Source organism: Zootoca vivipara, chromosome 4 (assembly GCF_965207765.1).
Source record: "Zootoca vivipara chromosome 4, rZooViv2.hap1.1, whole genome shotgun sequence".
Lineage (NCBI taxonomy): Eukaryota > Metazoa > Chordata > Lepidosauria > Squamata > Lacertidae > Zootoca > Zootoca vivipara.
Genome location: NC_142587.1, coordinates 33,521,343 through 33,532,435, shown reverse-complemented (window position 1 = coordinate 33,532,435; position 11,093 = coordinate 33,521,343). Strand labels below are relative to the sequence as shown.

The 11,093-nt window shown below is 40.0% G+C and overlaps 1 protein-coding gene across 3 annotated transcripts in view; it reads left to right on the top strand.

Moving 5' to 3' along the window:
* DHRSX (dehydrogenase/reductase X-linked) overlaps positions 1–11,093 on the top strand; it is an 87,595-nt gene that overhangs the window by 16,757 nt on the left and 59,745 nt on the right. For all 3 annotated transcript variants that reach the window (XM_088667691.1, XM_035114815.3, XM_088667690.1), the window contains exon 2: positions 7,139–7,246. In XM_088667691.1, coding sequence (XP_088523817.1) covers positions 7,139–7,246 — 108 coding nt within the window. The remainder of the gene's footprint in view (positions 1–7,138; positions 7,247–11,093) is intronic.

Genomic DNA, 11,093 nt, shown 5'->3' with positions numbered 1-11,093 from the left:
TATGTCTACATACAAATGTACTGTCCTATGTGAGGGCAAAAGCTTCTGTTCCAGATTTGCATCCTACTTGAATTGAGAATGGTCCTCCATGGAAAAAAGCAACATTCTGGAAATACTTCATCTCATGTATATAGTTCCATTACAGCCCAAGGGTTTGCAGCTGATTTTCTTCTTGCCAAAGGACCTCTACATGGACATGATGTGTCCTGCAGGCACAGGTCTGCAAGAAATTTGTACCTATATGTTTCAGCCAACGAAAGCCTCTCTGTGATATGTACCTATATCAAAACATTCTCTAAAATATATACTGTACTTGAATTTTCTACATGTTCTACAAAAAACTATGAATTTATACCCTGATCCTGAAAGATGTGTGCTTTCCCAGACTGCACTGCCTTTAATGCTGCCCACTACACATGATTTTGAAGTGGAGTATCAGAAACATTTTGTGATATTGCAGGAGGAGAGGTGACTGATTAAAAATACCAAAACAAGCTGGCAATGGCGACAGGAATGGGACCCTGGAATTTCTCAACCAGTTTTTAAGCTTTAGGAACTCTTTAGAACTTGTGTCAGGTTTACCAAATATGCTACAGATGCTAGTAACATGAAACACCCTATCCCTGCCTGCTTTGAGCCATAGTAGTTTCATGTCTTTTACATAACTTGTTCAGAAGCTCATCCTGGCACATATAATAGGGACCGATCTCTTCATTTTGTGTTGTTTGGCTCATTGAATAGTTAGGAGACGGTTTCATAAGCATGGATCGACCTTCCAACTGGGGTCTGCTGAGTAGAAGTCAGGGGAGTGATGAGTGCACCAAAATTCTTGACTACAAAGTGCGAAGATATGAAGTGATGTAAATTAGGGAAGCCTGCTGTGTACATCAAAGTATACAGCACATAATCAGTCCTTCAGTCTGTCATCAATATATGAGATGAGCCTGATTTTTGAAGTTCTGAAAATGCAGCTTTGGAAATTCATTCCGTCAGAGAACAAGACAAGGGTATAAATACAGTCTATATTAAGTATATTAACAATGGAAACTAAAAACCCAAGGGTTTCCTGGTATTTTATCGTGTATCCTTGTGATTTTAATTACAAAAAGGGGAATTTCCCCAGCCCTGTCATGGGGTATGCATGGCCTTCCAAATGTTGCTGAACTACAGTTCACATCATTCCTGGGTATTGACTATGCTGGTGGATGTTGGTAGAAATTGGTTGCAGGTCTTTCCCCTGCCCTGCAATATACAGAAGAGCTGCTTTCCATTAGTTTCCCTTTTCTTCAGTACAAATTGAAATTAGAATAGCAGTATTATAATATTAACATCTTTTAAAATGATTTCTTTTAGTAAAAAATGAAAATGCTGTTGGGAACTTATTAAAACAGGAAGCAGTATCCTCTCAGAATGCTGTGGTTGGTGTTCAGTGCTGGTGGCTGTTAAATCTTATAATAGATAACGGGTCTGATGCTAAGCTGTCAGGAACTGGTTGGACGCAAAGGAATGGTGGGAGGAACCTGCTTTGAAACCTCCAAGGGAAGAAGGCTCAGAGCCCAGGGATTGGTTGGTGGGACAAGTGGAGTGGAAAAGAGAGGAAAGACTGGGAGGAGGTGTTGGAAGCTGAAAAGGTAGCAGGACTTAGTGAGCTGGGAAAGTCTGTGGCAGAGAGCAGTCTAGAATCAGACATAAGCTGAAATGGGAGGAGGAAGGCCAAGAGGCAGAGATGAGTTAGGCTTGTGAAGAGTCACAGGTGTTTCCCTTTCCTGCTGTGACAAGCTACTGCTCCCCCTGGTCCCCCAGAACCAAGAGAGTCATGAAATGGGAGGGGCAAAGACAGGCACACAGGCACAGTCTCCAACTGCTTAGAAAACACTATGGGGAGAAGATGGGAGGTGGGGACCTTTAGTCTTGGCAACTGCTTCATGGGTGCAAGACCTGAGTTGCTGTGCTCATTAGGCCTGACACTCCTGTGCAGATCCTATTTTGCTAATAGAGAGTTAACTCCAGCTTGCTCAGTGTGATGTACTGCTGGTTCGCTCCTGCCATAAGATCAGCGATCCCATTGTAACAGTGCCCCTGGTGCCTGCTAATAGAAAGGAGGGGAAGTGATTTTTGCCAATTCCTCCCCTGCAAAAGAATATTGACTGAATATTGAAAAGCCCCCCTTTTTGGCGGGGTTAGCAGGAGCCTTCACTAGATCAAATGCTCTTATCTTTGTGGATGGGCATCTTTGGATCCAGCCCAGTGAATATTTGTTGAGTGAGTGTAGACTACATACAAAATTTACATTGGGGAACAGTTTGAAGGCAAAGTGACATTGTTGTGTTATGGTGCTGGGTTTGATTCAGACTAAGGGTGGTGTCCATCTTAGCAATTCTACTAGCACAACCACTTTGTGCTGTGCAGTGGGACTTCCACTCCCTCACCTCACCACACATGCCCTTAATCTGCTCTAGGTGGTTTGGGGAACTCCAGAACCTATTTAGAGAGTGTTGGAGCAAAGTGAAGGGTTCTGTTATGCTTTCAAAAGTGCTTATGCTAGTAGAAGTGTTTAGTTGGATACCTCCCAAAGTGAGTTTCGCTCGAACCCCATTGAAATCAATGTAGAGAGTTAACAAGCTCCAATGAAATCAAGGGGATTTATTAGCAACACCCTGTGGCTTTAAAATTATTGACCAAACATTGATATTTGAAGGTCCCCCCCAATAAAACAGCTATTATTCCTTTCCCTGTGCATATTTGTTATATCAAACTTCTGATTTTCGTTTTAATGAAGGTTCACTTCCAAGTGAACTTAATCTTGATTTCTTTTTCATTCTTTCACTTTTGGAATATAATTAAAGTAGCTCTAAACTGATTGTCCAGTTCAGAAGTGAAATGATTGCCTTATCTTCAAGGGTCAAGAACTTCCAGCAGCGTCCAATCACTTTATCAGCAGTCATCTAACTCGTGGTGTTATCTGATTTTTTTAATAAAAGGCCTCGTTTTCAGGGTACTTGGAAGTCCTGCTGGCTTATTCAAGATGAGGATGAAGCACACACTGCCTGTTAACAGACTTTCTCTTGATTATTACTTTGCATGTCTAAGGGCTAAGACATTGTGAACGTTACATGGATGATGTCGCAGGTGATGAGTATTCATTGCTGGTAACTGAAATTCTAAGACTTTAGAAGGCCGACTGAAGCTGGCAAATTGTCAAATAGGGATGCCTGCCAAATTGTATTTGGGTTTTCTCTTTCTGGAAGGGAATTCTGGTTGAGCGTTTGAGCTTTCGCCATGTTCGGCAGATGAACAATTTCCAAGGTTTTCCTGTGTTAATTGTTTGTATTCCTGTTGCTTACTCAATGTTACGTTGGTTACAAAGGCAGTACAGCAGAGCTTTCCAAACTCTGTGTCACGACATGTCAGTGTGTCGGCTGCGGTGTGTAGGTGTGTTGTGCGAACACGCTCTGCTCTCCTCCTGGGGCTGAGAAGGGAGTGGGCAGCTTGCTGGTTTGCTAAGAAAACTGAATTACTGTGTCGCAAAATGATGCATGCCTAAAAAGTGTGTCACCAACATGAAAAGCTTGGAAAGCTCTGCAGTACAGTGTGAACTGAGTTGGGGTGTGTCAAAGAAACCCGTTGACTCAAACAGGTATTGCAGTGAATAACCATTATTTACAAAGCACCTAAACATTTTTCGGCAGTGTACAGAGATTTAAAACAAAAACAAGGCAAGCTCATAATCTAATAGAAACAATACAGAAGGAGTAAGGGATGGGAACAGAAGATGAAAACAATCAAATGCAGCTAGCAGTTCTACAAAATTACATAAATGCTGTTCCAGTCACTGTCTAGTGAGGAAAGAGAAGGAGACGGCAGTTGGTCACAGCCTCCTCTCTCCTTGATACACACATACTGTACTTTGGAGTGGGCTCCTTGAAGTTAAAGGACACATTGCTGGATGATTCACGATATTCAGGTGTGTGGTAGGTTTTATCCTACCACACACCACTTTCTGCAGAATTGGTCTCAGTTCTGAGTGGTGATGTTGATCTGTAAGCTGGACAGCTGTCCTCTTAACGGCAGTGTGCGGTTTATAGGGAACAATTAAGAGATGAAAATTCTCCTACATCAGCAACAAGACCGGCATGCAGCCAGTGACCAAATTGCTGCTTTGACGTAAACTTTAGTGTACCTATCTACCCTCTGATGCAGCCAGATGGAAATGAATGGCTGCTGAAGAAAACGGGTTCTGGGAGAAGAAAAGCCAGTTCAGAGAACAGGTTTCTCAGTGGCAATCAGCCATAATAACTAACAACAGGACCTCTTATTACAGGCAGCACATGTCTGATTATCACATGCTGAGACAAAACCAGGGATGGCTATTTCTAGCACGGCCCGGTTGGGATTGTTCATGGGGCGTATTGCTGAAGGCAGAATGTTTGACTAGATGGACTTTGGGTGTCATCAAGCAACACAGTTCTAATCGGTGGTTGTCAGCTGGAAGTGCCTTCTCCCCTTTCTCTCCTAGGAAGTGGGCGTACACTTGCTACCATCAGCCTGAGCACAGCTGGCTGGGGGACATAAGACATATGAAAAAACCTCAAGCCAGCTGCTGATGCTCCATCAGTTTCGGAGCAATACAGTTCCTTTAAGTGTATGCAGGAAGCTGCTTGGAGAATTTCATCTGTTGTTTTGCTCCTCGTATGTCAAAAATGCCAGCAGCCCCCTGCCACTTCCTTGTTCCTCTGATCTTTTGTGCTGCCGTCCAATGCAACCTATTTTATCTATTGTTTCGGGGCTGCTCTTGTCTGACATTACAAAGATTTCTCCCAGCTGTTTCCCCTTACCTTGTTTCATCCTTGCCTTCAAAGGCTATACTGCTTTTTGTTGTGTACACCTGCTTGTTCAATGAGATCAGAGTCGCTCCACCCCAGAATTTAGTACAGTTTATGTTTTTAAACATGTAGTATTACTAATAAAATGTATGTAGGTCTTTTTTTTCTATTAACGTGTTGGCCAGTTTTCCCCATGTGTGCATGAAGCTTGTGTGTGTGTGTAAGTGTAATCTTTACAAAACTATAAAAGTGCTTACAATGATCAGTAACCCAAACATAATGGACTTATTGCTTCTTATGTTGCCAAATCATTCTGCAATGCGTAATAAATAAAAATTGACTGCTTTATGGAATGAACCTGGCTCACAGATTGTGTAGTGAGGCCTATTATTGTTATGTTATTATGGTGTTATGGTATAATTCCAGGCCAATGAAAAAGAGGGAAGCAAAATTGTGCATGTGTATGCATGTACTGTATGGTGCTTAAATAGGATATCAATTTCTAAATCAATATTAACCTTCCAAAACTTAGAAAATATTTTAAATTATTTATGTTTTATTTATTAGTTTGTAAACTTTTTATACTGCCTTTTCTCAGCAGAGCTCAAAGCAATGTAGATGGCAGTTACCTTATATTATTAGCCATTCAGTTAGATTCATGGTTTACATGGTTTAGAACAGGCATCCCCAAACTTCGGCCCTCCAGATGTTTCGGATTACAATCCCCATCATCACTGACCATTGGTCCTGTTAGCTAGGGATCATGGGAGTTGTAGGCCAAAACATCTGGAGGGTCGCAGTTTGGGGGTGCCTGGTTTAGAATGTGAACATTGGTTTTGCACATTTACACCCAGCTTTCCAGCTGTTACTCATTAGGGCTTCTTTATCTTGTCGACCAATATCGCCAGCCAATTTTGAAGTGGTTCCAGCCCTATGCTTAAAGGACAATTCTTCTGGACCTCTCACTGGTTTTTGATACTACCGGCCATGGTATTTTGGCCCTAGGCTGTTTTTGCTATGAGGTTCCCTCTTGTCCCCCTTTCTTTCCAATAGCTACATGAAGCTATGGTGAGGGGTGCCAAATGTATGCCGATGATTCCCTACTTTACCTTCTTTCTTTCTTTTTTACATCTGAGTTAAGTGATGTGTTGACAGTGCTGAAATTGGTAGTGGAATGGATGAAGGACAGTGAACTGAAATACAACCCTGTAGAGGAAGACACTGACTGTAGGTGGTTCATCTACTGGAGGAGACCACGTTCTTCCTGTTTTGGGTGGGATTGCACTCCTCTTAAGGGATCAGTGTTGTACCTGGATCCAGATTTGTCACTTGAGATCCCTGTGAAAGAATGTCTTTCCTCAGCTAAGGCTGGTGTGTCAGGTACAACTTGTCCTAGACTGGGATAACCTTTGCTAGACTTCTGTAATGTGGAGTCACCTCTGAAGCTACAGCTATTTCAAAATAAAGCCGTATTTTCAAGCACAGTTTGAAGTGCTTAGACCTTACCTTTAAAAGCCTGACATGATTTGGGGCTTGAATACTGAAGGATCACCTCCCTACTCTAAGATGAAGGTGGTTATGTATTGTGGACACTTCTAGTGTTCTTCCACAGAGTTCACCCTCCCGAGGAGCAGTGAGTGGCAACCAGGATAATGGCCTTCTCAGTAGTGGCACCTTAGTTATGGAATTACCTTCTTAGGTAGCCTTGATTTGGGACTACATTAATTTCTTAGCATCAGGTACATGTACAAATTAGATGGGCTTCATATATCTATCGGCATACAATTTCCCCATTTTTATAAGTTTTAGTATGTAGCCTATGATTTTCTTTTGGGTTAAGGGTTGGCACACATCACCTTTATGAATGTATTATAATGAGTGATGCCTAAAATACAATAAAAATAAATCTGAATATGAATCTCAGCACCAGGTGATAACTCGATAATTCTTCCGGACTTTATAGGTTTGGGTTGTGTTTTTTTGAGCTGCTGCTTTTATTGTTTGTTTGTTTGTTTTAATTATTATTACAGCTGATTTTTCTGCCCTTGTATTTTTTATTGTGATTTCTTTGTAAAGTGCCCTGGAAACATGGATAAAGCCACTGTTTTGTGTTTTTAATTTTATAGAAGAGGAATGTTTTTTTTATGTGGTGGTTGGCTGCAGCAACTGTATGCTACTGGTGTTCCTCACATGATCCATAAAATAATACCTTTGTAACATGAAATGGCTGTAGCTGAATATTTTGTTACAATGAGTAATGTAAGCATTATAGTAAAATAGATCTTAACCTGAATTACTTTTCTCTTTTCATGCAGTTTTTCCTCTTCAAAATGGGAATGTTGCCATAGTGACCGGAGGCACTAGAGGAATTGGTTACCATACTGTGAAGTATTTGGCAAGACTTGGCATGCACGTCATAATAGGTAATGTTGGTATTGCAATGATAAAAATATTTAGTAACAATATAATGCCATGTAATGTGATTTAATTATTAGTTGCCTTTGCATCACATTATTTCCCTCAGAAGCTCTGAGTAGCATTGCAAGCCTAGCTATCACCATCACCCTCATATGTTGGTTCGGTTGAGAGATGATAATGATAACTCATAGTCTGTTCCATAGACATAAAGCAAAGTAAAATTTAGCACCAACAGTAATGCATTGATGTTATGGAACATTGGCCAGGATCCTAGAAGGGTTGCAACCAGTAGGGGTTACGTCTGATTCGAAAATAGATTCTTTCAACAAAATTTGATTTTTCCAGGTGCAACGTTCTTGCAAGAGCTATCTGGAGAAAATAAATAACAACAAAAATAATTGCTGTGCTTGCAGAAGCTTTTTTTGCGGGTACCAAAGATATAGATCAGGCATAGGCAAACTCGGCCCTCCAGATGTTTTGGGACTACAATTCCCATCATCCCTGACCACTGGTCCTGTTAGCTAGGGATCATGGGAGTTGTAGTCCCCAAACAGCTGGAGGGCCGAGTTTGCCTATGCTTGATATAGATGGAGTCGAAATGAGTTCCCCTATTAAAGTAAACCACACCTTGTGTTCCCTGGTCATTATGGAACAAACGATAAAATTAATGCCATTGTTAATGAAGTTGGTTAAATTGGCCCATAAGCTAAGGACAAGGTTTGGAATTTCGAGTACAGTGGCATCTCTCTGACCTCTGGGTTGTTGTTTTTTGGGCTTTTTTTGGAAGCTCGTAAAAAGCATTAAGTTCAGTGTTTGTCCAAATTTGAATTACATGTAGCTGAGTTCCATGGTAGCTGTGATTATAGTTTGTTTTTGGTTTTTTTAAGCTGAAATGTCGTTCATTTGCATTTCACTCTGAATGGCCTTATTTTAGTTCCTTAAAATGTGCCAGTTTGTTTGTGCATTTGAAGAAATGGCTGGCCTGACTTCCATGTCTGTTTGGGTTACCTTGTCAGTAGTCAGGGAAATTTCAGTCTTTGACTTGGGTAAACAAAATGTCTCTTCTTTACTTTCTATGCAGCATTAGGCTTGACAGCCTGTATCATCTGATAGACAATGCACTGCTTTACATGTCTTCTAAATGTTCTAATATAACTGTCCCTGCTGTGATTGCACTTCAGAAGATGAAATGTTATTTTTTTATTACCTTTTCCCTAGCTATGTAACACAGTGAGGCTAGAAAGAGTTTAGCATTTCATCTGCACAGGGAGATCCTATGTGACTACGATCAAATATAGTTGCCAAGGCTTCGTGCTACAAATAATTATAGGCGCACATCTATACTCCCTCTGCTTCATAAATAGTAGAGAAGGAATATGGAAAGTTTTCCACCATAATTCTTATCACCAATGAAAAAATAGGATCTGGCAAAAGAAACAGTTGTTTATGTTTTACCAAGAGAGCGTGTTCATAGAAATAATGATTTTGAGATACTGATAACAAATCATCTTGGAAAGTACACTGAGAAAAAGGAAGACCTTTGGCTGGGTTTCTATGCACAGATACAGTTTTGCATAGCTGAGGAAGATGCTACAGTGAGCAGCATTCTGAGTTTCTTGTATGAATTTCAGAATTTAAAAAGCTGCCATCCATCGCTTTTTACCAGCTGATTGCTTTGAGTAAACCCCTTTACCTTGTCATTTTAGTGTTGATTTATATGTTCGACATTATTTATATTTAGCCTTTATTGTAAAGTAAAATGAGTGTTTAATCTCAGCAATTTATGAGCCTTTGAATTGCAATTTCTTTTTGCATCCCTTCACATGTAGGCTTCCCATCAATACATTCATCCACTACATTGACAGCAGGCCAGCCTGTAACAAAAACATTTGTCCTATGGCCTTTCAGAATGGTTGGTTTTCTTCTGCTTCCATATTTGTGGAGACATAGCCCTTCGGACAATCCTTGCCACTTTATTTTTTAGCAATATTTGGGTGAAAACAAAAAGAACTACAGTTGCAACCAGTTTTGTGTGCTCAACAGAGCTCTGGGTTTGGTTTGATTTTAACAGCAGCCACCTCCACTCCATGGCAAACTGCTTTTGGAATAGTGGGAGGGAATGCAATGAGACCCGTTGATCTCCAACATCCGACTGTGACGAAAGGCTAGAATGACTGGTAGATCTACTGCCACCCAACTGCTGGGACTGTTGAGGAGGTATAGTTTTGTCAAACCAGGGGTAAACCTGATCTGAGTCATAATCCTGTATGTCACAGGAAAAATTATGTGACAAGACCAAGATTCCAACTAGTTCCCACTATTCCAAAAGCAGTTTGCCATAGGGTGGAGGTGGCTGCTGTTAAATAAAACCAAACAGAGCTCTGTTGAGTGCACAGAACTGGTTGCAACTAGTTCTTTTCGTTTTCACCCAAATGTTGCTAAAAAATAAAGTAGCAAGGATTGTCCATAAGCAATGTCTCCACAAATAAGGAGAATCAAACACAGAGCAACACGCGATCATACATGGGAATGCAATGTCAATTCTAAAAGAACTCTTTATAATGTCAACAGGGCAGCAAATAGTATTATACAATATAAACAACTCATAGAAGATACTCTTCAATACATAAATAATAAAGCAGGATTCAATAGTCTATGAAAGTCTCTGCTGGTCACAACTCAAAAAGTCAATTGTCGAAAATCAAATAGGAAGGTAAGTGGTATAATGTTCCAACGATGCTGAAGTATAATAAGTTGTCAAGATGAACAGTATTTCCGGATAATTCACTTTTCGTCATTATTTCATCAGAAAAGTCATTATTAAAACTACTTATTTGTGTTTTTATATTGTATTTTTATGTTGTGAACTGCCCTGAGATCTTTTGATGAAGGGCTGTATATAAATCTTAATAATAATAAAAATAATAATAATATAGAATTTTATGTATTCATTTTAAAATATATATGTCACCTTGATATATTAACATAATAATTTAAAAGTGCAGCTTCAGCAATAATAAAGCAAAACAAATTAAAACAAAAATAACAGAGGAAGAAAATACAATACAATTTCTAGAAGACGTGATTAGAAATGTTATTCATCTGGAACGGCATCCATATGGAAGTGCTCGGGTTTTCTTTAAAAAAAAGGATATGCAACATGAAATATGTTAAAATGCAATATGTTGTCCAGATGAAATTAATATTATCATGACTTAGACAAGACTCTGGAGGCTCTTAATAAGCCTGCTTGCTGTACCGCAGTTGATGGATAAGGAGGGAGATCAGATGAAATTCTTGCAGGGATTATCATAGAAGCTTCCTTTCCCCCCAGCATAGCTACATCCAGTACTATGGCACACATTGGATTTTAATTCCCTGCTGTAGAAAATCACTTAGGCTGAAAAAGCGAGGAGATTTGATCTCATGCCCATAGCTTCGCTCAGCGAGAACTCCATGGATATGGCAGTTTTACTGGAGGGTTTGTTCGTTGACACTGCATCTATTTTTAGGGATTCAGATCAAACTGGATGTTTGCGCTGTGTAACCCCAAGATTATTTCTATAGTGAAAACAAATACCGTTAAGAGTTATTTTCCCTCTTTCTTTTGTTTAACTTTCTTCCTGCCGCCCCACCCCACTCCACCGTTAAATAAAAGGAGATCAGCCAGGCAGTGCTGATATAATTGAAAAGCTGATCTAATAGATGCAGAGTCAATTGCAGACCAGTGATCATGTCAGGAGTTTGCAGAAGGAAATTGCTGTCTGTCTATAACTTTTAGATCTTATAAAGACTGCCCATTTGAAATGGTTACACAATATTTTACTTGGGAAGTGGGGTGTGTGTGGATTG